This window comes from Centropristis striata, chromosome 2 (assembly GCF_030273125.1).
Source record: "Centropristis striata isolate RG_2023a ecotype Rhode Island chromosome 2, C.striata_1.0, whole genome shotgun sequence".
In the NCBI taxonomy this organism is placed as follows: Eukaryota; Metazoa; Chordata; class Actinopteri; order Perciformes; family Serranidae; genus Centropristis; species Centropristis striata.
Window position 1 is genome coordinate 6558854 of NC_081518.1, and position 27085 is coordinate 6585938.

Sequence of the window (27085 nt, forward strand, 5' to 3'; positions counted from 1 at the left end):
AATACTAAGTATAACCCAATACAAACAACAGCACAACAAACTAGAGCTTTTTAAATAGTCATTAACTTCAATCAACTCTAAAAAGGTCTTGAAGTGGGGAAGTGGTTGAGAAGTTCAATGCACATTTAATGCACACAAGCTCAGATTCAGTTCTTGCATGCACCAGAATGAATGAATGAATGAATGAATGCATCCAGGAGAGGGTCTTATATAGTCGTGGTCAGTGCTTTTTATCTATTTCAGTACACTGAAGGTTCCTTAAAGTCATAACGAGAATTCATCCTTTCACAATCAGTCTGTCAACACAGAAGCAACTCAAGTTCTGACAGTGCAGATGTTAATCCTCTTAATATGCATTATGTCTTAAAATAGACTAAATAAACATAATCTGAAGAAATTTTATAATTCTTTTTTTCTTTTCTTTAGAAGTTTTTGGGGTTTGTTGCCTGTAGGCATTGTACCATAACGGTGCACAAGTGAAAATTTTAAAATTAATTTTAACATAATTTATTTAATAAACATGTGTAAAAACATTTATACATCCTTTTACAAAAACATTATAAAAGGATTTTTTTTAACTGGTTTCTTGTCTGAATGTTGCCTGTAGGCAACATTGTAGCATTGAACCAACGACCCATTGAAATGAATGTCTTCAACAGTCTAAGTCAGGGATGGGCAACTTAAATGCTGGAGGGGGCCACAGTTTTTCATGGACACTACCACAGGGCCACATATAGGACCGTACACTTAACCAGATATGATGAAATTGCAATTATAAATATGTTTACAGTGCAGTAACTTAACATATTTCATGCTCAAATGCATGTATAACAGTATAAATATGAATACAAAAGGTTTGAAGCAAATAAAAAAAATAATTACTTACTGTGATTTCTTTTTTTTCAGTGCAAGAACAGCAGACCAACATTAATTGCAAGAAGTAATTTTGTGCATTTTTACACTGCACTTTTAAGATTTCATGCTCAAATGCATGTAGTTGTACTGAGGGCCACTTCAAGTGAGGGTGCGGGCCGTATGCGGCCCCCAAGCCTCCAGTTGCCCATCCCTGATCTATGTGTATAAAACTATCAAAAATGAAGGTTTACTCACCTATCAGTAGGAATATTTTTTTTTTCCAGATGAAAAAGGGCCAGGAAATTATGTTTTGAGGGATTTTTTGTGGCGCAAATTGGCAAAGCTGTTTCCTTTGGAAAAGTCTGCAAAATAGGGTCTCAAAATGGCCTCCTGGAGGTCATGTGACAAATTAAAGCCCTCTTCTTTAAAGTATTGCATTACTCAAAAACATGCATTGTAGAAAGTACAGAGTTTTGTTTTATTTTATTTAGTTTTATTTTATTTATTACTATGCAGGATCACAAAAAAGCCCCCTAACAGAAAACACTAAACAAAAAAAACACCATGATAGTAGGACTTTTGTATTGGACTGCAGTACAAATTAATGCAGTCTAATACATACGTCCTATTTTTTAAATCAAGCATATGCTTTAATCATAACTAGGGTTGTCACGATACTAAAATTTTCAACTCGATACCGATACTCAGGAAAATATTTGATACTCGATACCATTTTCGATACCACCAGGATAAAAACAAAGACCCTAAAATTTAACTGAAATATTTTTATTAACAAGAAAAATGCAACATGTAAAAATGAACAGAACCACAGGTTAAATATTTATAATAAAAAACAGCTAAAAGAAACTGCAACTATGACAACAAGCTTCAGGTCTGAGGTAGTGCAAAGAATAAATAAATACAATAAACAATAACAATTAGAACAATATTTTGAGGTTATATGCTGTGCACAATATTAGGCAAGAGCATACCTTTGGTTTAGCTGCTTAAAAAGTTGTTGGAACCCAGGTTTCTCCACGATGTAAATAGGAACCTGATCCATACATATGTACTCTGCCACAGCTCTGTTTATTTCCATAGCTTCTGGGGACTTGGCATCATATTTTGGCGGTATCGATACTTTTGAAAATGAGTATTGTATCCGGATACAACATTTCGATACTCACCTAGGGCTGGGCGATATGGCCCGAAAAGAATATCACGATATTTCAGGCTATTTTTGCGATAACGATTATTCTTCACGATATTACGAAATACTTAAAAAGATATAGAAAATATGTTTTTATGTCTGTATAAATAAATAAAAATCTAAAATGTAGTGTGAAGTGCAAATCTCAACAGTTGCCAAATACAAAAACGTTTACTCTTGACTCTTGAGTATGAGCAAATAATAAAAAATAACCATTTAGGGGTTTCGGGGGCATATTTTAATGACATTTTGTAAAGGTGAACAAAGGTTCTTGTTTGTTTTATTTAAGGCATCTTATTTTGACAGTCTTCTTGTAAGTTCTGTGGTGGATTCTGTTAACACACCGTGCTCTTATTTTGAAAGCTGCATGTGTTTAGCGACAGGGAGTAAGTAGATTTTTGTGATTAAAACAACTTTAACCACTACATCAAGAAGTAGGAATGTTGCCAATATCATGATATGCATTTTTTTTAACCATAAAAAAAATATACCGATATTATTGTGAACGATACGACATGGCACACCCCTGTACTCACCTAATCATAACTCTTGTCTTCATCCCAGCTCTCTGCACTGTTCACCACCGTGTTAAACTCCACCCAGCAGAGTCCGAGCCAGCTGGACTCCAGCACACTGGTAGCGATGGGACACATCGTGTGTGGAGCGAAAACCACAGAGATTAATTCTTTCAATGCCGTAGAGTTCAGGTAAGCAGAGTGAGACAAACAGACTCTTTTCTCTGACTTTCCTCCTCTGCTGGTGAATATTGAGCCTCAGTAACGTCCTCCTCTCCCTGTGCTGCGTCTCTCCCTGCTGGCTGCAGTAAGGCGGTGCTGTGGCTCGGCCAGCTCCGGCTCTCCTGCTCAGAGGAGCAGCTGCTGGCCTTCGTTGGGCTGCTGGACCACAGTCTCGCTTTTGGAGCCATAAGTTCTTGGGGGACTGATGTCTTCATTGAGATTGGAATTATAGCAGGTATTGTGCATTCTTTACTTTATGGATTTAACCTATTTTCAATATTTTTATTCTTAAGTGGCTTGTACTAGTAATGTAGGAGAACTTGCTGCATTCATATCTTGAATGTTTTCTTTGACACATTGGCAGTTTATTAATAGTAATAATAATAACAACAATAATAATAACAATAATAACAGTATTGTTAATAATAATGATAACAATAATGATAATGATAATGATAATAATAATAATAATAACAATAATAACAGTATTGTTAATAATAATGATAACAATAATTATGATGATGATGATAATAATAATAATAACAATAATAATAATAATAATAATAATAATAATAATAAGTCTTCAATTGATTTTTGTTTTAAATTGTAAACCTGTTTTAGGAGTTACGTACAGTTTTTCACTAATGGTTGGATAATTCACTACTTTAGGTAGAACGGAATAAGAACACTAATAAAAAGATAAATGGAATTTTTATTTCAAATTAAATAGAAAAAAAATTAAACAAATACTATAGGTATAAATGATATATACATGATATGAATGATCGTAGTAGTAATAATAATAATAATAATAATAATAATAAAAAAGTTTAATAATAAAATAATAATGATAATAATAATAATAACAATATTCTTGTTAATAATAATAACAATAATGATAATAATGATGATGATGGTAATAATAACAATAATAATAATAATAATAATACTTATTACAACTTTATTACCATCATAAAAAATGCAGCTCAAAGTGCTTCAAAAATAAAATAAAATAATAAAAAGCACAGATAAAAACACACAGATAAAAACATTAATAAAATCTACAGAGTAAACGTTACAATTGAAAGGCAGAAAAAGAAAAGAAAAAAAAGCTGAATGGTTGAGTAAATAAGTAGATGATGATCATGATCATGTAGTAATAATAATAATAATAATAATAACAATAGGAAAATCAGTAAAAAAAAAACAACCAGAAAATTAGTGCAAAACTTCAGTAATGCAAATGACCAACACTATTAAATGTTATTTGGTGGGCTGCCTCTACATAATGGGGAGCAAATAAAAAGGAAGAGAAATTTAAGATAACAATTTGAAAATGTTCTTGCATGAGTTTATTTGTTATGTTCATTCTGTAGCTAGTTGCACTGCAGACATCTGAACTAAATTACATTGTGCAAGGAAAAACGTGTCAGTACTCACTAGTGTTAATTGGACATTAGGTTTAATATCTGTCAATGTGCTCATAACCTTAAAATGAAGCCATCTGGTTGTATTACTTGTTTTTCAAAATGTATCCTTTTTCTTTTATTGCTGCATCCTGTGTGTTTTTGACTCAGACGACCTTTGTGCTCTCTTTGAAACATTTTTCCCTTTTGACAGCTGGTCTCCCGGACATGGCCATGTCAGCTTTGGTGAAAGAACAAATAGAAGGATTCAAACCTGAGGCGCTCGCAGCGACACCACCTGAAAAGTTTAAAGTAAGTCAACATTTAACCCTTTGATGCACAACATATAAACACCTTCTAATGCACAACATGGGTCAAAAATTACCCTCATTAATTTCCCATGTTATTTCATGCTGGCTGTTTGTTTGAATATCTTTTTTTTTTATTACAACAGATCATTTCCCTGAGGAAGCCATCCCAAGGGATCAATAAAGTTTTATCTAATCTAATCTAATCGAATCTAATCTAATCTAATCTAATTTTATCCATTTTTCCTTTCATACTTTATGAAGAAAAATGTTTTTTGTATTATTACATCAAGTTTACACACATGGTCAAAAATGACCTTGTTCATTAGAAGCGTAGTGATACAAAAAGTGATGCACTAAATTAACAATTTGAGCATATGTGTAACTATGTTTGTCTTATTTTTACTTTAAACAAGTTGTTAGAACCACCAGATTACATTGGAAAATCACATATTTTAACATACTTATTAGAGCCACCAAATAATAATTTCCATTGGAAAAACACCAATTTAACAAAATAGGATAGTTTATATTTGTATCTTCTTTGTCAGGTTTTAAATTGGTGACATCCTATAAACACCTTCTAAAGCACGACTTGGGTCAAAAATGACCTTGTGCATTAGAAGCGTAGTGATAAAAAAAGGGGTTTTAGTCAAAAAGTAAGAAATTAAACTTAAAAAATAGGATGTATGATGACCCAAAAATAAATTAATTGAGGAAAACCTGTAATACTGAATGATGAAATTAATTTATTGCAAAAATATAGAAAATAAAACTTAGTCAGGTCACATTAGACCCATGTTGTGCATCAAAGGGTTAATAAAAGAATAAACTGATATTCATAGCATAATTTCAGTTTTTTTTACTAACCCTCTGAGCACCAGGCTGTTTCAGGGCGTTTTTTTGCTTCTTTTTTTTTTCATCACTGCAATCTGTAAGTCCTTCAGCTCTGTGGAATCAGCACAATCATTGTTAAAAGTGGAAACAACTCAAACATGTCTTTTGTGCAGAATATCACAGTTATACTACAACAACAAAAAAATTGGAATAAAAACATTTTTTATACAACACTCTATGAAAAAAAGAGCAAAAAAAAATCAGGTCTCCACATAGTATACATATTGAACTATATGCATTTTTATAACCTGTACTTACAATCTATCCTGTCCTCTCCTCTCAGCTCTGTGTAAACAGCCTGTAGTTCTGTCATTTTCAGTGAATATTCCTCTCAGCAGAATCAATAATGGCTTCCTCGTTGTATTGAGGAGCGCAGAATTTAATCTTTTTTACATAATATATTTATCCTTAACAATTTATTATTAAATGAGACATGTAGAATAAATAGAAATATCACTATTATAACCTTTATTTTGGTCACTTTTTCTAATGGGAACTTTTGTAGCCTATAATCCATTCAAAGTCCAAATGCAAAGTGCAAATGTTGACAACAATGTCTGTTTTCACACTTTCTTTCTATGATTAAACGCGTATTTTTGGTGATTTCTAAAAAAAAAACAGGGGGAAGTTCTTCCTCTGGAGTGCAAAATGTCTCTATGTGTTCCTGCTGGTGCATTTATTCTAACAGTTCTTGTCTTGTCTGTGCCAATGTGCTCCTCTGTTCCTCTGTGTCTATCTGTCTGTTTCTCTTCAAAGGTTGTGTTTCACCAGAGCCAGATCAGCTGGTTCTCCTACGAGCAGGGGGCAGCAGTAACCAAAGAGCAGCTCTCTGCTCTGTCAGATGTTCAGAAAACAGCTCTGGCTATGGTGCTGACGCCGTGGGAGGACAGGCCTGTAGACTTCAGAGGTAAACCACGAAATCTGTGAAGCATCATTACCTAATATTGTATTTATGTGGTGAACATGAACGGTCTAACTGAAGTTGTGTCCCTATTCCATACCAATACTATACACAACGTTATGTTATAAACTAATATCCTTAACCCTTTATCAGGCCAAGAACTATATTTGGTAACTTCAGTGGATATCTAAATGAGGTCCTCATATTTCTCTGTTTGGTCGTAGAACCACATGGATTTCTTCCAGCTAATCAGCCAAAATCAGGCTACGTCACAGACAGTGACACCATGACATCTGACCAATCAGTATGATAATAATATAATAATATTAATATAAATTTTGAAAAAAATCTGCAAGAAACAGTCGTACAAACATTCTTCAATGACTTTGCAAATTTGCTCGATCAAAGTGGCAAATCTACAAGAAAGAAAAAAAGTGCAGATTTAAGAGATTTAAAATGGCAAATCTGCACGAAAAAAGTCACAGATTTACGAGAAAATTTTTCTCACAGATTCGCCACTTTAAATCTCATAAATCTGCAATTTTTTCCCGTAGATTTGCCACTTTAATCTCGGGTTGGTATGTTTTTTTTTTTTAACAATTCTGGCAGTATGTAATATCCTCCAAGGTTGAAATTTGGAATTTGCAAGTATTTCAATGAGTGCCCTATTAAGGGTTAATATGGTGTCTTAAAAGTCAAATATATAATACTCAATGATTGCATAAAGTGGAAATCATACAACATGTGCACTCATCACAATAATAATATATAATCTATATTATGAGATGCAATATTTGTTAAAAATACCATCCTCAACTTACTATGGTGGTGCTACAAAGATGTAAAAGAATAGAATATATACTTTCTAATGAAAATAAAAGCAATGATGATTAATCTCTCCAATATGCCAAATCTTATTACATTGGCAATATGAGAAAAAATAAATCACAATTAGATATTTTTTTCAGCCCTAACAAACATCATTCTAATCATGACATTAGAAAGCTTTTGGCAAAACAAAATTCAATAAATTGTTTTTTCAGCTCTCATGTATATATGTATATATATGAATATATATCTATATATCTATATATCTATATCTATATCTATATCTATATCTATATCTATATATATATAGATATGTGTGTGTGTGTAAATATATAGATATGTATGGTGAGGGGTAAGTGGGAAGAGTATACATACTTAAATTAATATAACACATATAATTATTTATAACAGTACTAAATACAGTCATGGAAAAAAAATATCACTTGTTTTCTCCTTGCTTTCTTGTTTATTTAATGCCTGGTACAACTAAAGGTACATTTGTTTGGACAAATATAATTATAACAACAAAAATAGCTCATAAGAAATTAATTTAAGAGCTGATTTTCCATGGTTTTCTTGATAATGATTTCGGTTATTATGAAGAAAACCATGAAAAATGACGAGATATCACCTCTTAAATTAAACTCTTATGACCTATTTTTGTTGTTATCATTATATTTGTCGAAACAAATGTAACTTTAGTTGTACCAGGCATTAAAATGAACAAGAAATTGAAGAAAACATTGGTCCAATAATTTTTCAATTACTGTATATATGTGCATGTTCAAAATAAAGATTTAATTAATTCTTACAAAGATGGACATACACTGAAAAAAAAAAATTTTTTGGCCCTGTAATAATTATTTCAATCATCTATATAAATTCTACAAAGAAAAACCAATTCAGTGCTTTCACTTTAAAATAGCAGTTTTTCATGTAGTGCATTACTTAGTGATTGTTTGTTATTATGTGTCCTCAGTTTTGTATGTAAATTGAATCATTCGTTCCAAGTAATATCCACTAAACCAGTTCATTGGCTTAATTAGTTGATATTTCCAAGTAAAATGTAATTGAGGGACATCAATGAATCTGCAATTTACTTGTGTATTTTCATTTTTTTTTCAAAAAGTGGTTCTATTAAATAAAGATTACAAACACTTTCCTAGCTTTTTTTTAACCTCCTGAGACCCAAGCTTTTGGATTTGTAGGTACAAAAACTAAGCAATGTCTTTGAACAGGAAGTAGTTTTTAAAAAAAAAACAAATCGGTTAATTTTACTGTATAACATTATTAATTCACAGTGTATAAAACTTTTATTTCCTTACATTTACTCCCTCTCTTTGGAAGAACGATAGTAAAAGTCTATTCGTTCTCAATGAGTACTTCCTGATTAGCAGAGTCATAGCTTGTTGCTATTGCTAAAACTAGTCAAACTTGCACAGAATATCAAGCTACAAACATTATTAAGCACAAATGAACAAGTTTTAACCATAAATGTGATCAGATTTTGTACTTGGTCCACTTTTGTCTAGGGATAAGCTGTTGATTGACTTTAGCAAGGTGCTGCCATCTGGTTTTTAGACTAATTGATGTATTGTGCTTTTTCAAGTGTGTGTACTACTGAGGACAACATGTTATAGTAACAACATGATCTCACAGAAATCCGTGAAATAGCCACGGAATCGCTCAAATTTCTGTGAAACTGACACGGATTTCGCTACAATGCAAGTTAATGAGAATTCTGGCGAGATCTTCACCACAAAGTGATTATCTACATTCACTGAGTGAATATTTAGAAAATAAAACATATATTTCTCGCTAGAAATGTGATCAAAATCCATTTTTATGCAGAAACAAAGTCAAAATATTAATTTTTTCACTAAAAATGAGAGAACTGTCCGCCATGTTTTTTGTTCTGACTGCCGGAACCTTGAAAGTCACGTGACTTGGAACAAACCAATAGCCACGGGATATGACTGTCATTAACTTGCATTGTAGCGAAATCCGTGTCAGTTTCACGGAAATTTGAGCGATTCCGTGCCTATTCCACGGATTTTGAGTTAAGCGAAATCCGTGGCTATTTCACGGATTTCTGTGAGACCAGGTTGTATAGTAAAGTAGTAAAGCAGAATTTAGTATAAGGTCCATAAAACCTAAAATGAAATGTCCACATATGAGGACGCAGGGTCACAGGAGGTTAAAGTAAATGTCACTCCAATTTTTTAAAGTGTATATTGCATGACTCTGCTCTGGTTCTGGTGTCCCTGTGTTGCTGTAGGGAGGTCGCTGGGGCTGGCACTGAGCCACAGTCCTCTGTGTCTCATACTGGGACTGCTGATGCTGCTGGTCCTGCCCTGCTCTGACCTGATCTGCCCCGGTACATGACCCCACTCACCCCTGCTGGATCAGGAAACACCCTCACACCCACCTAACCAAGATGATCTAAATGTATCTGTGCAATACCATACCTCTTTGAAATAAGCTGCACTTCAGGATTTCTTTATATTGTATTTAATGAGATTGTAATTTATTTTGTGTAACTATCAACATTCAGCACTGTAGGTGATTAGTTGAATTCAAAAGCAAGAAAAAAAACACCACATTTTCACAGTATGATCATTAAATCAAGTCTAACGCACCCACAGAATTATTTTCAATAAATGTATTTATTTATTTTTTGATAAACCTGTACAAAATGTCCCGATATATCCTTCTCAGGGATGTGACGCCATACCCATAAAAAAAACCCAAAACATTTAAATATTTAAATATAGTTATTATACAGTTATTAAGACCAAATCAAAGATGTTGTTGCAAATCTACAAAGTTATATATTTTTGTGAAATTATAAAATATTTTTGTCAGAGCAGGTTGCTACATTTATATATCTATTGTGAGTTATCTCGACAAGGCTCAGCGATGCCTGATTGTATTAATGTTGATCAACTTCAGTCTATTTTTGCTGTGAGTTTCGTATTGTTGTGCACATTTTCTAGTGTGATAAATGTTGTCAGAAATTATTAAACTGAAACAATCTGCCTCTGATTGACTCTGTTACTTTCTTTCTTTTTAAAAAAATAGCACAGTGGAGTTAAACATCTGAACATGTATTTTCTCATAACTCTCATCAATAAGTCACATCTGCAGTAAAAAAAAATTGGAATAATAATATTTATTTTTATATATATATTTTATTGCGTTAGGCTATAAATAAACGTGCCTTGCCTATAAATAAATATAAAGTCACACTGTTAAAATAATCGCCTAAGTCATTTTTTGTCAAAATTGTTTTTTTTTTTGCCTAAATCATCTCCTCATGACGCCGACCACCTATGGTAAAATCGCCTTCATCCTCAGTTGAACAGATCATGTGATTTTACCCCTTTAAGATATGTCAAGTGTGTGACTTAAGCGGATTTATTATGCCTAAGTCAAAATAAAATGTGACTTAAGCAATTTTTTGAACATGCCTTTGTGACTTAAGCAAGATATGGTAACACTTTATTTTGAAGGTGTCTACATAAGAGTGACATGAGCGTGTCATAAACATGACATGGGATGTGTCATGAACATTAATGACACTCAAGTAACATTAATGCTCATGATACTTGTCATGTCATGTTTCTGACAGGCTTGTGTGACTCTTATGTAGACACCTTCAAAATAAAGTGTTACCATATCTTGCTTAAGTCACAAAGGCATGTTAAAAAAAATTGCCATTTATTTCTCTTAAGTTACATAATTTACACACAGTGTTATTACTATGCCAATAGCCATCCTTTGTTACATCCTTTTTGAGTGAAATGATCAATAAATGTCATATGTTACACTTTTGGTGAAGTTTTTTGTGTTTCCTGCAAAACTTGAAAAAAATAATTAGGCGATTATTTTATTAGGGTGACGAAATACAAAATATTCTGTAACTGGTTTACAGTAAAGTTTTGTTGTTAACTCCATTGTATGTCCATTGTTATGTTTTCTCTTAATTGTACTATAAAGATAAAATAAAATAAATTAGTTTGTACTTACTTCCTAGCTCATAATTTTGTAAAATTACCAAAAAATGTTGCCACAAGTGTAAAGAAACATCACCCACACCACCCACCTTATGTGTACTATTGAATTCAATAAAAAGAGCCGGTCGTGTAGCCTGAAGTGGCCCAGAGAAGGAGTCATGTCACCAGAGACACAGTGACGTCCAGAAGGTGGGAGCTGCTCCTGAACGTGGCCAACGGGCTGCAGCACTGACTTACTGCGAGCCTGTCAAACACAACCAACACAGCCAACATGGCGGACTGGGGTGAGAAACTAAGTTGGGAAGGATCTCTATCTGTACATCATTCGCTTGTCACAGTCATTGTTTAACGAGCCTAACACTCTCGTTATTGTCAAACTCGCTCGTTAGATGTGGATTGGCCTAACACATTTCATGTTGTCGTTTTTACAGACGCTGAGACCTTCGAGCCGGAGGAGCCGATTAAAAAGGCGGCAGCGATGGACAAATGGGAAGGCGAAGACGAGGATGAAGAGGTTAAGGTAACTGTCGCTCGGGTTGGGGTTAGCCGTCGTGTGTCGGGGTTTAAAGTCGGGGTGTTAGCTGGGGCCGGTTCGTGTCAGGCTAACAGCGGGTTGAGGCTTTGTCGCCCCCGCGGTGGTGCCATGCTCCAGCGCGGCTACAGTCTGCCTGTCAATCCCTCCGAGCTCCGGGTTAGCTTTGTGCTAACTAGCGGCTAGGCTAACTCATGTGGCTCCACCAGGCAAACGTGTACCAACTCCAGTTTAGGCTTCAACGGTTTTCAACTGGCGAAACCAACCGTTACCACAGCGACCGCTAGCATGTCAGCTAACGGCTGTGGATTAAAGTTGATATCTGGATGACAATGTTTGTTTTTATTTTAGAGCTGACAATTATCGATGTATTTCTTGTGGATAGCCGGGCCGCTTTTGGATAACGTAGCTTGAAGCTAACTCTCTTACCGGGCCACTTAGCTAGCTAAACTCGCTAGCTCCCGTATCTGAAAACTAAAGCTTTAATGTCGGGTAACGTCGACGATGGCGCCGTTAAGTGGTTTGGAGTTCCTGTGTGGATATTGTGCTGTTAATCTACACGGTTATCCCATCATTGCCCACAGTTTGTTGTATTAAATGATTATAGGAGATTAGCATTTGTGTCCTGCCCTGGATTCCCTCAGCTTGAGTTACGTTCAACATGAGGCGGCGTCAGCTCGCTAACCAACTTCAGTTACAATCAGATGAAATCATCATGTGGGTCGATGACTCAACTCCAGCTCAGCACGAGGCCTAGAACCTTCTGGACTTAAACAGGCTTGTTAGTTAGTTAGTAGGAAACTGGTGCTTAGATTAAACTGCAGTACAGGTGGTTATTAGTGTTGACATGGTTGCTGTCCAGAAACCTCGGGTTATTTCACTCTGGGGAAAGTGCTGGTAGAGGCCTCTTCAATTGTTCAGTTTTCGGTCCCATATGGTGCCGAAACTAAAGAAACTGATGATTTCATGTTCTCCATAGTACATACTGTGGTCTTATTCAGCAAGCAGGGTAAAATGTTTGTGACAAAACCGAGTTTAACACACCTAATCACACACAAAATAGATTTATTTGTAATCTCAAGTGAATTGTATTTACAATATGCTCAAACACGACATCTTGCTTGTTCAAGCTCATTAAATAATGTTTGTAAAGTCGAGCTAGTTATTCTTTTTACAGCTTATAAGCTATTTTATTTGGCAGATAAGAAACATTTGTGGAAGCACCTTTTTAGATATTGAATGAGCAGTACTAGTAACTCTTTCTTGAGGCATTGTCAAGTATGGTTGGTATCTTGGTAAATTCAGTATTAGCATTTATATTTACAGATCACAATAAAAAACACATGAAGTCACACACAAAAAATAATCACATTGATGTTCAAATGATCCCTTGTTAAATTACATGAGACACAATTGAAAATTCTTTGAAGGTGGCCAACAAAAACTTTATTTGGTTTAGTTTGGATTAATGCTTGCTAAGATTCATTTATATGACAATAAAAACATCATTATCTGATTTCAATGACATATAATTTACTGGGCTAGTGAACTATTGTGTATCCCCTGTATATGTCTGATTTATCAAAGTATGTAAGTTATGTACTGTTTATGTGTTACATTTTAATTTTTTCTTTCCTCCGTATTCACATTCCCATTTATTTTGGAACATTAACTGACATTCGTTTCAAATTGTTTTTGGGGTCTTATCTCTATTTCTGTGTGACCTGAATAATAAAATGACATTTATCTCACCTTTTTTATTTCCAGGACAACTGGGATGATGAAGAGGAAGACGGCGAGAAAAAGGCAGAGATGAAAAAAGCAGGTACCGGTATGTCTTTAACTTCTGTCTGTTTCACAAGAACATAATACATTGTGTTGTATGTTAAGGAATGGTAAAGTATTCTGCTTTTACTGCAAATTCATATGTTATTTCATTTATTTAAATTTTCCAGAGGCAAAGGTTTCTGAAAAGAAAAAGTTGAGTGAGAAGATCAAAGAGAAAGAAAACCGGTTAAAGCAAAAACAACAGATGAAAAAGGAGTTGGAGGTAAATGAGTTTTTTTTCCCCTTAAGGCATATTAACAGTTCTTTATCATTTTTTAAACTGTTCCCCTCTTTCATTGTTTTCATTTTCACTTTGACATCTGTTATTATAGGATGAAGAGCTCAGTCCTGAAGATCAAGCCGCAGAGAAGCTGAGAGTGCAGAAATTACAGGAAGACGCAGACTTGGAGCTAGCAAAAGATGCTTTTGGTAAGACATGATTGTCCTTCAGAACACAAAAAAATCTGATTTTAAAAACTCCTTGTTCCTTTTTAAAACAACTGTATTTGGCTTCCACCATAAATTCACACACACACTTCCTTTTTTGTATAAATGAAACTGTACAACTATCCCTCTAGAGAGTATTTAGTTTATAATAATATTTAAGGTTTCATTTGGGCTTTGATTGCTTAAGTCTTTGCATGATTGCCCCCTTTCTCGCTTTTACTTTTTACATTAGAATTGGGTCATGTACTTGTGTTTAGCTAAGTCATATATATATATATATATATATATATATATATATATATATATATATATATATATATATATATATATATATATATATATATATATATATATATATATATATATATATATATATATGTGTGTAGACTCGGGTTGTGTTCAGGATCTCCAAAAAAGACTGATATTGGATTTTTGTGATTTAAAAAAAAAAAAAAAAAAAGCTTTATGTTATTATTAATATATTAAGTGGATCCCTAAGATTTTGTCTCCCCTGCCCCCCTTTTTTTATGACTTATTATCAAGAGACATACTGAGCAGCTTGCCAGTGCACCCTGGTGGACAAACTATATAAAGGGCATTTTTCACAAGATATTCAAACATGTCGCAGTAGGAAAAGCACAGGTGTAAATAATCGCATTTAGGATGGCTGTATTCCATTTAGCTGCTTTTGATGTCAGGGTCCTAGTATATTGCATGCTGCCAATATCAATCTTAGAGGTTAAAAAAACTCACCAATTATAGATTTGGCTGATACAGTGAATTTTTGAGCTGGAATGAAAATGGCTTCTTTTTTTCCTTTTGTATTTTGCAGGAATGTTGCACTGCTACTTTCTTTAAGCATATCTAACATGATTATACATTGTAGAATGTATTCCATAGTTGATAACATCGCCATCTCAGGTCAATTTAAAAAAAATGTGAAGTTGTGAAGCTATGCAATGATTTGCAAATTCTTGCGACCTACATTCAATCAAATACATTACAAAGGCAAGATAACCAATCATATGCATTTTGTTTTTATTTTCGCCCCAACTTTTTTTTACTTGGGGTTGTAAATTTAACATGCACATTAAATATGTATAGAAAACAAATGGCTATCTTTACCATAAGTAAAATTAGTCCTTGCACAATGCAATTTGAATCTTGGCTTGAATGAACTTTGTGACATTCTTATATATGTGTAGGTGCTCTCTGATGAGCCTGAAACAATATTTAGTTTTAACAATGTTTCAAAGCAGAGAAAGATGACTGTGTAATGATATTTTGGTTAGACCAGGGAAAACCATCTCAAACAGTCTGTAGGCAAACAATAGCTACTGTCATCTCTTTTACATCTCTCTTACGCTGTTCTCTTTAGCAAACTTTGATTGGCTCAATTGACTGACTGACACTATTGGCGTATCAACTGGATAAGCAGAGTCCACGGTCTATAGCTGCGCATTAACACTAAGATAATTATTTATTCTCATTAATTTATGAGATGGTGGTGACAGGTCTTGATAGAACTGTCACTCAGTCTGGGTCTGGACATGCTCTGCCATTTTGTGATGCCTGAGTAAAACACTGGAGGTCCTAATAAAGTTCATGTACAAGTATAGCTTTTCATCTGTGACTCTGTATGCCGTTTCTAAAGAGACCTGAAACTGTCTAACCCCTTTTTTTTCTTTTATAACTTTTTCAGGTGTCAGCAGCACTTCAAACAGTGTCACTGGGATTGACGCCATGTGTCCATCTTCCAAAGAAGACTTCACAGAGTTTGAAAAATTGCTGAAAGAAAAGATATGCCAGTTTGAAAAATCTGTGCATTATTCAAATTTCTTGGATTCCTTGTTTCGGGAACTCTGTATTTCATGTAAGCCCAGCATCTTTTATAATCTTACTGAATACTGATATATTAGTGCCTTATATTTATATTGAAGAAGACTTAACTAATACCCTTTTCTCTCTTTTATAGTGGAAGTAGAGGACTTGAAGAAAGTCAGTAATTCCCTGACAGTCCTACTTAGTGAAAAACAGAAACAAGAAAAAGTGAGTGAATGCATGTTATTTTTTCCTCATAAATTCTGATGTACAGTTTATATTCAGAAGGGGGAGCTCTTCACCTATCACAACCTACTAATGTGTGCTTATAGCAGGAATCAGTTGTTGTGTGCCTGGTCTGTTGTTAAACATTCATGGGTTTTTGCATGGAGACACTAAAAGTCATACATTTGTTAATTCAAGTGTAATATGTAACATGTCAGTTTACCAGCTGGATAAATAAATTATTTAGTTTGTTGCACAGTTTAACCAGATAACTCCCAGATCAAATTAGAAAAAATGTTTGTAAGTGTGTAGTCATGTATAAACCAGATCTTTTAAAGTGACTGATTTGCCTTTTCAGCAAAACAAAGGAAAGAAGAAGAAGAAAGGAATCGTACCCGGAGGCGGATTGAAAGCACAGATGAGAGATGACCTTGACTATGCAGAGTTTGATGGTGGTTACGCCCAAGACTATGAGGACTTCATGTGACACTGGCTCCATCACTACTGCCCTTTCCCCCTCCCGACCCTCAGAAATGCAGCTGTACCCTCTCATGCTGTCCAGTGCCATCCTGGAAAATCTGAACTATGTGTTGCCCCCTTCATTTTGCTTCAATGACCAGAGGGACTATACCAGGGAGCATCAAGTCTCACCAACTCTTATGTTCATACATATGGAATTGCCTTTTCTCTGTCTCATTCAGCCTCGACTCACACACATCATCATCATCATCATGTATTATCTGTTGGGTGACCAAGCTTCAATAGAGAATACATTGTAACTGCTGTTGTCTGAGTTTTGCAGGGGTCATTCTTTATTAAATGTTGCTCCTGTCAAAATGGCAGATACAGTATTGCAGTTATAAGTAAAAGGACATAGAAACACAAGGTTCTATGCAAATTCTTTAACCAGAATGTCATGTATATATTATAGGTCTCACTTACCTATGGAGGGTTCTCTTACAGGAAGGTATATAGTATCTATAACTTTGGTTGCCAAATTCAGAACAATTATTCATTACATTACTCATCTTTATCTCTGGAAAGGTTGCATTGTGGATGGTTTTTGGGACTGATGCAACATGTAAGTAGTAGTTGTAATTTTACAGAGAGCACATGACATTCACTGTAAGGTAAAAGGGATAGAAAGTATAAATGTGACTTTAAAACCTCACAGCCATTCTCTTGATACATCTCTGGAATATCCTTGAAAATAGGGAGCAAAGAGTACTTATAGGTATTTTTTGTGCATGACAAATGTAATTTACTAATTTGATTTCTACTAATGCAGAAAAGGTATGGATCAGGCAAGTGGATTAGCTTGCTATGACTGGTCTCCTAATCATTGCTTCTGCAGGCTTGTATCAAGTGTAATGAGGAGCGGGGGCTTATGGGCTTCACCCCACCATGTCTTCATATGGGCTACAGTTAGTTCAAAGGGGCGTATTTCTCCTTTTCTTTTTGAGCAATTGACCAGTTTCAACGTTACATGGACAATTGGATACACACAATATTGAAGATACAGCATCTGCAGTGTTTTGTAAGCATCTAATTTAATAAATCACTGGTCAAAAGGATACGCTGTGTTCCTGTTCTTGTTTACAACCTCAATGATAGAAACTTAGATGCAACAACACAGCACCCTGATTTGCTAATTTTTAAGGCACGTGTAATAAATACTCTATTTACAATTTCAAGTAAATATTTACCACAGTACATTTAAAATCAAAAAGAGAAACAAAAATATTCCTTGCAGAGAAGCTGCAAGAAATAAGCCTAGCTTTCTTTAGTTACATATTTACTTAATTTGAAAGACAGGTCAATATAAAATGTATCAAAACACAAGGTTAAATCTATTCACTTCCACTTTTATTGCAGGTGTTGATTTTGCCTTCAGTGTTGTCGTTTAGTTCGTGGTCTTTATGCGCTTTAATGCAGGATTTCTGGTGCTGCGTCTCCGGCTGCTGCGAGGTGCATTGGCCCTCTGCCGGCGCCGGTTCTGCCTGCCTTCTCCTCTCACCACGCTCGTTATTGTCTGACGTTGAGAATTCTGCAGGGCCTGGAAGACATTCTGGGAATTTGCCTCACGATCTCCACAGGTGAACGACAGCGCTACGCCGTCGTTGCTCTTCATGACTCGAGATGTACCATCAGAAGTGCCATCGAAGCAGCGTCCAAGTGCAATCTCTTTGGCTGTGCGGGGATCCTGGTCTGTCACCGTATAGATTCCATAGTTGTGGCCCAGGGGGTCAAGAGGTGCAAGCATTGTGAACTCATTGGTGTCATTGTTGACAGCTAGGGGCAGATGGTTGACCAGATACTCTTGAAGCATTGCGTTGACGTGATCTCTCTTGCAGCTTCCTTGTGGAATCACCTTCACCAGGGTTCGATCTACACGTTCCTGATCGTACAGCATCCCACTGCACTTGAACTCCAGGCACACAGCTGAAATAGTTGCCTGGTCCATGTCCCGGATGCTGCGAGTGTCTCGGAGGCCGTACAGCTGGCCGACCGTCTTCGGGTGGGTGCCGCCCATGTTGCGGGACCGCACATTGAGCTCATGTGGGCTGTTTATTTTTACTTTGATGTAGCAAGCCCGGTACTCCATGGGCTTGGGCCACCAGCTCAGATAGTCCTCTGTCCAGCTCATTGGGTCATCTTCATTGAACGGCACTGTGTTGTAATCGTATCGATCTCCTTCTACTCTTGAGAAACGGAAGTGTGCCGCACTGAATGGGGCCTCTTCACAGTCTTTCAAGCTCTCAAATGCGTACACTGGGCCATTGCTTTCCTCGGCTGTGTTGGGACTTGGTTTTGCCACATTGATGCTGAATGCCGTCTTCTTCACTCTGGGGTCTTCATGGTCAGTCCGCCTGTAGTTCATCTTATCAAGATAAGGCTGGGGCACTCCAATGAGGTTGGGATTGAGCTTGGGAGAAGATGCAACGGCTTCTAGCTCCTCTCCTCCAAGATTAGCCATGACATAGGCAGAGTAGGCATCAGCTTTTTGTTCATCACAGAAGGCGGGAAGACATGCGCCATTGGAGCCGGTGACGACACTATCAAAACGACCCCAGGCACGTGGGTTAGTGGAGTAGCCAGCTGTGGGCTCCATGTTTATAAGACTCACCACGACTCCCTCCACCTGCTCACTGGGCATGAAGCGTTCGCTGCGGAAGGCCCTCACTTTCACATAACACCTGCGGTTCTCTGGGACGTCCAGGTTAAAAAGACGTCTCTCTCTGATCTCCATGTTACCAATCAGAAAGGTTCTCTCCTCCCTTTTACCTCTTCTTTTCTTCTCCACCTGTAGACTTCCTTCCTCCTCCCAAAGGCCAGTATCAGGGTTCAGTGACCACAGCTTCATGGTACTGAGGTGCTCAGACATCTTCACCTGGGCAGAATCCAGGAACACCTTCACTTCGCCTGCGTTGAGGGGCTCATTGTTTTCCTCACCCCTAAAGTCAACTGAGAACATCCCGTAGGTCCTCAGTGGCAGGGTGTCTCCTTCATCTCCTACAAAGTTTAGATCACTTTGAGCTGCAGCAGCTGTGGAGACGTCTCTGGGGTCGAGGAACGTCACGCTAGCATTTACGTTACCAGTGAAGACTTCTCCTTTTTCCGTATAAAAGGAATTGGGAGGAATCTGGATTTGAACCATTGACTCCTGGCCCTCTACCTCCCCAAGCTCCAGAGTGTTGGTTTCTGTAGCGCTGATGGTCACAGGGGCTTTCTTTCTTAGAAGTTTGATCTCATGGTAAACAGCCCCTCCCTTTGTGTTGAATGGAAGGACCTTCGTGGTGTTGACAAATTTCTGCATGTTGTCCACAAAAGTCAGGACGAGCCTCTCTGTGTCTGAAGGAATCTGGATGGAGAATGTACCTTTGTAGCCTGTGCGGCTGATTCGGACTCCATTCATAAAGACATGGCCAAATCTCATTGGCTCACCATTGTCTGCAGCAATGGCCCTACCGTGCACAGTGGCCTTGGTGTCCACACACTTCTGGCAGCCGCACTCCGTCACCACCATGGTGGGCAGTTGGTAGCCCTGGCATGTTAGCTGCCTCTTCTCCATCTTTTTGACCCCACAACAGTAAGCCACTTTGTCTTTGCACCTGATAGCATTGTCCAGCTGTCCAGCACATGTGCTTGGGGGGCACTTGCCCACATCGTAGTAGAAAGAGTCTGTGCTGTTTTGGTAGCAGTCATGTGGAAGACGGATGAGGTGGGATTCAGGCTCAGGATTGCATGAATGTTCACCTTTACCTGTGTATGAGATGTAGAAATCAAAATGTGGATTTAGTGATGTCATACTGCCATCTTTCTAAAGTAAAACACAGGATCAACCCCTTAGTTATCTTAGAATATACTCAACGCTCACAAAGTGTATTTTTTCATATTCATGTGTATATAATATTTTAAGAGAGCACACCTAAGACTTTGAGTGAAGCTGGTTTGGTCTTGATAGCCCCAGAGGGACCACTTGCTCTGCAGTAATACTCCCCAGTCTGCTGAGCATGCAGATTCTTTAGGACCAAGGTGCTGTCAGACTGCTGCTCCAGGAGACTGTTGTTATGAAACCTGTTGATTCACGCAGAAGAAAAAGATAAGTCACTGACTTACTGTATTAATCAGACATTAGAATGCATCCATATGACTCTGTAACAATTGTGGACTATATTTTTATTACAAACCCTACCATTGGTACTCCTCTGGTTGTGGTGATCCTGCCACTTTGCAGCAGAAGGCAGCAGTTTGTCCCTCCCTCCTCACCTTGCTCTCAGGATTGTTCACTACATGAAGCTTCTCTGACAAATCACAATTGGAGATAGAATACAGCTGTTAGCTCCTGACATGCTTTCCAAACAAATGTTTTTGTTGTAATCCACAGAAATCCACTGTACCTGTTCTTTTCAGCTGGATACTGAGGACAGAGGTGCGTTCAGCACTGAGGGGCACAGCAACGCTGAGGGGGGCATGGCCCTGCAGGCTGACTGTCAGGGTCGTGTTGCCATCGGGGCAGACACCAGGGATTCGGAAATGCCCGTTATGGTCGGTAAGGGTAAGGAGTCTGCCAGAACGAAGGATGGCAGCCCCTTCAGCAGTGAGACCCCCAGCGCCCCGAACAGAACCCAGCAGGATGTGTTCTTTACACATGCATGCATCACACTCCGCATTCACCTTCCCCATCACGCACTGCAGAGAGCAATCTGAAGAGGAGAATAAAGCAAGGTTAGCCATTATGTAAATGGAACCCCATCAACCTTGGACAGTGCTACATACATTTTCCATGGAAAATCAGTAGTTTTTCCATAATCCTGCTGACAAACAGATAAACCGAACTAAAAACATAACCTCTTGGCGGAGGTAACAAAAGTAGAATTGTAAGAGAAGGGTCTGTCTGACTAAACCAGTGCTCGCTCACCTGTTTTCGGGCACTCAGGTCCATTACATGCTCTCTCTTCTACTTTTGGCCCACTGCAAGGCATGGAGTGAGATTGGCAGGTTCTGGAGCGCAGCTGGACTCCCACCTCACCACAGGCCACAGGGCATGGGCTCCAGTCTGACCATGGACCCCAGCTACCCTGAATACTCACACTGATATCTGTTGGAAAAGTGCAAGTGACAGTCAAATAATCACCAAAAAAAGAAGAAAAGCAAAGTGAGAAGTCAGGTTTTTAAGCCACGAGTCAACTTTGGTGATTGAATGAATATCAAAGATATGAGACTGAACCTTTAGGACAGAGGAAACGAACTGCATAGTTGGAGCAGTTGCGGTCCGGACCCTGCTCCTCATTGAGGCACCAGAAGCCCACAGTGGGGTCTGCATGGACCGTCTCCCCAGTTTCACGAGCAGGAATCCAGTCAGTGGTTCTGGCTTCGATTGCCCGGGGAGTCTCACACACTCTGGAACGGTAGTAGAAGCGAATGGCTTCCAGCTGCTCATAGTCTCCACGGCCTCCAGGGTGATCAACATTGAACCATGTGGTCCAGTCATAGTTTTCTGCACAGAGCACAGAAACCTGTTAGAAATTTGACTCAAAACGGCCTCCGCAGGACTTCACATTTGGTAAAATTTGGATTTAAAGTTACCATCAGAGTGGTGCACGCCTGTGACTGAATCCCTGTTGTCTCTTCTCCATAATCCTGCAAGAGATAAATTCAAATTAACATTAACATTTAGTCATTTAGCAGATGCTTTTATCCAAAGCGACTTACAAGAAGAATAAAAGCAAACAATCAAGGTATAGTGAAATAAAAGCTATCAGTGCATCAATAAGGAGTAGAATTATCGTGTGGTGCTAGGAAAGAAGATGCTCTCTGAAGAGCTGGGTCTTCAGAGAAATATGTGAGAGAATATGTGACAGATTTCTTTGCTGTATTCCACATGATTTAGGTACTGACAAAGTACTGTAGTTATCACTTCTTCAAAGTTAGTGAGAAGTATTAAACTAAACCATGAAATTAAACTATTAAACATGAAAAATCATGTTGGGAAGACATCATTCATTGCACATGACTGCAGTTCAGTCAGACAACTCATGTTAAAATGTTGATTTATATGTATATTCCCTCTGTCTGAGTCTGCAGGTGGATGCTGGGTGGTGGTGGGGCTGAGAGAGCTGTCGGCAATACAGATACAGGGCAGGGAGAGCTGGGGGATTTTCACAGCTTAAATAGACCACCAAATTGGGAGGGTAAGCTTTGCTCGAGGATGTATGAGGAGTGAGGCATGTCATGTGTATTTAGCAGAGCGGCTCGAGTTGCCTGCTTGAATGAGCTCATAGGGGTCGCTCCATTTGTGTGTATCTGTAAAAGCTGCAAGCTGCACTTCAGTTGTAGTTGTCTGACACAGTTTTGAAGGTAAACCAGTGTTGATACTGACTGAGAACACTTGGTTAGGATCATGGAAAAAGACAGTAACTGGTAACACTGATTGAAAAAACATGATTGCAAACAAACAGTTTGAGTATACAAATTAACCCTCCTGTTATGTTGTGGGTCTAATTGACCTTTTTCAAAGTTTAAAAATATATTTAAAAAAATAGATAAAAGTATTTTTTTTGTATTATGTAGGTCTTTCAAATGTACATAAAAAAGTTTAACATGCATTTTTAAAAATGAAAACCGAGTGAAATATCCTCATTGAACCATGATCTGTGAGAGATAAAGAGCACCATTGTTCTAAATATTGATTGAAATTGTAAGTAATTGAGTTAATACTTAAATATAAACTGCTTATAGGGATTTTTTGGTTTTTGACACTTACAAAACAATACAATAAATCTTTATTATCCACCATGGTGGCAATTTGCCTTCGGCTCACCGTAAAGATAGAGAATTTCATTAAAAACATACAGCAGTTGAGAATGCAGTTAAAACATAGAATAAGAAATGAAAAAGACAATTAAGAGCAGTTAAAAGTTAGTGCATCACTTATGTTGAGTTGAGGAGGCGAGTAGCTTTTGGATAATTAAACATGCCCCGGATGGGTTTTCCTTTGATTGTAAATTGTTTTATCAGGCTGCCTCTCAAATTATACTGTGTATCTATGTTTTCAAGTGTCCCCATCTGTTATTTAAAACGTGTGTGGTGTGTTTTGTGTGTTTTTCAGCACCTATGTAACAATAACAAGGCTGGATAACAGTGGTTGTCCCACCTTGAGCTGTAACAGCGGCTGTGGTGATTCCCAGGATGAGAAGAAGAAGAAGAGGCCTCCCCGACATTCTCTCACACTGCCGCTACGTCTGACCTTTGAACTTTCACCTCTCCTAATGTGCGTTTCACACCCGCAACTCCGAAGAAGAAGCTGAGTCTCACTGGTGAGAAAATGAAGATACGAAATGGTGAAACCAATGCTCAATGTTGCATTTAATTGTTCTTTATGCAACACAATACACACATCACACACATGTAGAGTTATGGAAAAAATTATTAGACCACCCTCTAATTATAATTGATTTCCTGTCCATTTTAATGCCTGGAACAACTAAAGGTACATTTGTTTGGACAAATTTAATGATAACAACAAAAATAGCTCATAAGAGTTTAATTAAGGAGCTGATATCTAGACATGTTCCATGTTTTCTTGAGAATGATTTTGGTTATGATCAAGAAAACCATGGAAAATGTCAAGATATCAGCTCCTAAATTAAACTCTTATGAGCTATTTTTTGATGGTATCATTATATTTGTCCAAATAAATGTACCTTTAGTTGTCCCAGGCATTAAAATGAACAAGAAATTAAAGAAACGTGACTGTAGATATGAGTCAATTTGACAGTTACATGTTATAAAAAAACCTTAAAGCGTGAGTAAACCAATTGCTCACATCTGGAACAACTTTTTCTTTAAGGATAGATTCCACCAACTTTGTCTGTTTGGGTGAAAAAACATGGCGGGAGCGAAACCCCCCACTCAGATTACACATCTGTGTTAGCCATCACCATTTGTCACTGGAACACTCAAACATTTCTGCATCCACTGACGAAACTCTGGCTACACAATCCAAACACCCACACACTCACACACTCACAGGGTTTGCATTTGTACACTTTAAGTAAAAAAAAAATCCCTAGCAAAATTATGCATGACAGGTTAATTTGTCACCGTTGCTTCTGTTTAGACATTTATTGGAGGGATAAATCCCTTGAGAGTTTGTTTTCAAGGGGGGCCTTGACACAGAAAAATTAAAGTTGAAAGAGCAGAAAGGATATTGATAAATTAATAAGCACTGGGCTGAGTGGGTTACATGCAATAGATGGGAGTGCAGTAAATACAATTAAAGCTATTAGTAGATATACTACCAGCTATCCAAAGTAAAGGCTGATGTATTGTACATGCAATTATTCAAATTACACGTTCAGAAATCCTAATAAACTCTTATATTTTAACTGATTTTAAAGCATTAAACAAAGGACTTTCTGATTACACTTTTAATCATATACATAAGTTGCATTTACATTGTGAAATTCCTATCTAAATTATTTAAAATGCATCATTAGCAGACTGATTGATTGGCACATGAACATCTTTAATAATAAGTTTCTTTTCTTACCTTGTTGTTGAGTACACTATCCTGGTACTTTCTGTGTAGGACTGTTCTCCTTTAGTCTTTCCCTCTCTTTATATTTCTCTCTCTCTCCTCTGTTCTTCACTCTGGTTCAGCTCACTCCTTCACTGTCTCTTTTATACCTCTCAGCCTCCAGCAGCCCTCCCTCCCTCCTCTCTCGGCAGCGTGCCACAGTGTCTTTTGATTGCACTATTATCCTTTAATTTATCACCTTCATTGTACGACCATGACACCCAGTGGTTATTAGATAGTGCTTTGTATGAAAGCAGGACAGTCGGGGGGTCTGAGTAACAAATGTTGGTGTTAATAAAAATCGACCCCCCGCATGTCCAAGATCAATGGTGATTGAGTCAAACTGGGCATTTGTCCTCTCCGTCGCTCTCTCTGTGTACTTTGCATGCAGAATGGACAGCCTGAATTAAAACAGGGCTCCGGAGTGCGATACTAATATTGTATGCAAAGTGTACATTTGTGGCAGCAAATCAGGGGCCGGATTCACAAAAGTGTTCTTAAGATAAAACTAAAGCAAAAAATAAGATTTTCCTTAGAATGTTCTTAAAGGCTATTCACCATTTTTTAAAGAATTGTCGTATGTCTAAGGAACTTCTTAGTTTTCTCACTTAGGACAATTTTTAACTTGGGTGACAATAACAGAACATTATAGTGTAATTCGGGAACAAGGCTACATGTCACACAAACTGAAAGGACTTTTCAATTATATGTCAACTGCCAAAATAAGCGTCATGTGATACATTCACACACAGAAAATAATACAACCAACTTCAATAAGCAAAATTTGTTAACAAATTTTCTAGGGCAGGGGTCGGCAACCTTTATTTATGGAAGAGCCATTGTCTACGAAAAAAAGATAAAAAATGTTGGAATGGAGCCACAAACCTTATTTTGAACCTCACAATGAAATAAAACAGCCTATTAAGTCTAAATTAGCTTACCAACATTACTAATGGGTCATTATGAGCATTTATTAATATGATTTTGTCAGAATTCAGCGAGGAACCAAGTGCCTATGAGAGGCTGGACAAGACAAGAAATATCTCAGGACATTTGGAATCAAAAGAAGAAATGTGAATGCTGTCAAAAAAACAAAACAAGGGAGCTCGCACCTTAAACAGCTGACAATGGAGAATTGTCAGTTTATATATATATATATATATATACATGAGAGCTGAAAAAACAATTTATTGAATTTTATTTTGCCAAAAGCTTTCTCATCTCATGATTAGAATAAACTAATAACTAACCCTATATATATATAATGCCAGAAATACATGTTTTTTCAATTGAAGAATACAAATTGCTCTGGGCCTACACTATTGAAATATGAAACATTAAAATGAAAAGAAATAACTCATTTCATATAATTTTTGTCATAGTCATAGAAGAAATCAAATGAATGTCAAACTAATTTGTTCAAGTAAATCCATATCACTGTAGCTGTTTTAAGACTGGTGAGGGCTTCTCTTAAAGTTGTGAAGAAATTTGTTTTCAAGAATCTCATTTGTTCTCAAGTTGTATCTTAGGGGAAAAAAAACTTAAGAAGAAAGTTAAGAAAAGACTAAAGAAAAGATAAGAATCTCTTCATGAATACCAAATCTTCTTACATTTTGTCTTAAGAGCATAGTTAAGAAAGATGCTTTGTGAATCCGACCCCAGGACTTGTAGGACAGATGTGTAATAGCAAGTTTTTCAATGTCCAAAAATGCAGAAAAACATCTTGAAAAATTATCGTCTTGCGAGCATCTGACTATATATCTATACCTTGTTATGTAATGTGAACAGACCAGTACAATCTGTCTGTTAGTTTGCTTAGAGGCCTTTCTCATCGTCTGCAATCACACAGAGGAAATTTGACACTGATTTATGCTACTTACACCAATTTCAGAAAACCTTTCATAGCCTCATTATGTAAATATGTACATGCAGCAGTGTTTTAGTGGTAACAGAGACACAGATGGAGAACTGGGTGAGATTGTTATCTTAATAA

General features: G+C 36.9%; 3 protein-coding genes and 1 long non-coding RNA gene across 5 annotated transcripts in view; 2 read left to right on the plus strand and 2 right to left on the minus strand.

Annotated features, from left to right (window-relative positions):
* The window catches only part of strc1 (stereocilin 1), a 27890-nt gene extending 17688 nt beyond the window's left edge, over positions 1 to 10202 (plus strand). Inside the window, exons 17-21 of the mRNA XM_059355252.1 lie at positions 2630 to 2772; positions 2889 to 3037; positions 4423 to 4520; positions 6170 to 6320; positions 9421 to 10202. Coding sequence (XP_059211235.1) covers positions 2630 to 2772; positions 2889 to 3037; positions 4423 to 4520; positions 6170 to 6320; positions 9421 to 9527 — 648 coding nt within the window. The 3' untranslated portion in view covers positions 9528 to 10202. The remainder of the gene's footprint in view (positions 1 to 2629; positions 2773 to 2888; positions 3038 to 4422; positions 4521 to 6169; positions 6321 to 9420) is intronic.
* Positions 4099 to 11284, minus strand: LOC131989897 (uncharacterized). The gene is made up of 3 exons (XR_009396000.1): positions 11248 to 11284; positions 5387 to 5465; positions 4099 to 4506 (listed from the first exon to the last, which is right to left on the minus strand). It is a non-coding gene; the product is annotated as an uncharacterized LOC131989897 (long non-coding RNA).
* Positions 11285 to 11323: 39 nt separating this feature from the next.
* Positions 11324 to 17302, plus strand: eif3jb (eukaryotic translation initiation factor 3, subunit Jb). Of its 2 annotated transcripts, none has more exons than XM_059358138.1 (8): positions 11324 to 11442; positions 11590 to 11678; positions 13458 to 13521; positions 13646 to 13740; positions 13850 to 13946; positions 15667 to 15837; positions 15940 to 16013; positions 16369 to 17302. In XM_059358138.1, the coding sequence occupies exons 1-8, from the start codon at positions 11430 to 11432 to the stop codon at positions 16495 to 16497; spliced, it is 732 nt and encodes a 243-aa protein (XP_059214121.1). In that variant the 5' UTR covers positions 11324 to 11429; the 3' UTR covers positions 16498 to 17302. The 2 variants fall into 2 exon arrangements, with proteins under 2 accessions (XP_059214121.1, XP_059214129.1); XM_059358146.1 differs by having other exon boundaries at positions 13458 to 13515.
* Positions 17303 to 17564: 262 nt separating this feature from the next.
* cilp (cartilage intermediate layer protein, nucleotide pyrophosphohydrolase) lies at positions 17565 to 23734 on the minus strand. Its single transcript, XM_059358126.1, has 8 exons — positions 23668 to 23734; positions 22101 to 22154; positions 21742 to 22011; positions 21433 to 21612; positions 20912 to 21217; positions 20707 to 20815; positions 20440 to 20588; positions 17565 to 20273 (listed from the first exon to the last, which is right to left on the minus strand). Exons 1-8 carry the CDS (start codon positions 23732 to 23734, stop codon positions 17914 to 17916), a joined length of 3495 nt encoding a protein of 1164 aa, XP_059214109.1. The 3' UTR covers positions 17565 to 17913.
* Between the last annotated feature and the right edge of the window lie 3351 nt (positions 23735 to 27085).

What these genes read in the sequence shown, in the direction of transcription:
- eif3jb (XM_059358138.1), top strand. An exon ending in ACGAGGATGAAGAGGTTAAG is followed by an intron (nt 11,679 to 13,457) that starts GTAACTGTCGCT and finishes TTTTATTTCCAG; the next exon opens with GACAACTGGGATGATGAAGA. An exon ending in AGATGAAAAAGGAGTTGGAG is followed by an intron (nt 13,741 to 13,849) that starts GTAAATGAGTTT and finishes CTGTTATTATAG; the next exon opens with GATGAAGAGCTCAGTCCTGA.
- cilp (XM_059358126.1), bottom strand. Translation starts at nt 23,734, where the DNA reads ATGTCGGGGAGGCCTCTTCTTCTTCTTCTCATCCTGGGAATCACCACA. An exon ending in CAACCAGAGGAGTACCAATG is followed by an intron (nt 20,589 to 20,706) that starts GTAGGGTTTGTA and finishes GTGAATCAACAG; the next exon opens with GTTTCATAACAACAGTCTCC. An exon ending in AGCTTCACTCAAAGTCTTAG is followed by an intron (nt 20,274 to 20,439) that starts GTGTGCTCTCTT and finishes TCTCATACACAG; the next exon opens with GTAAAGGTGAACATTCATGC.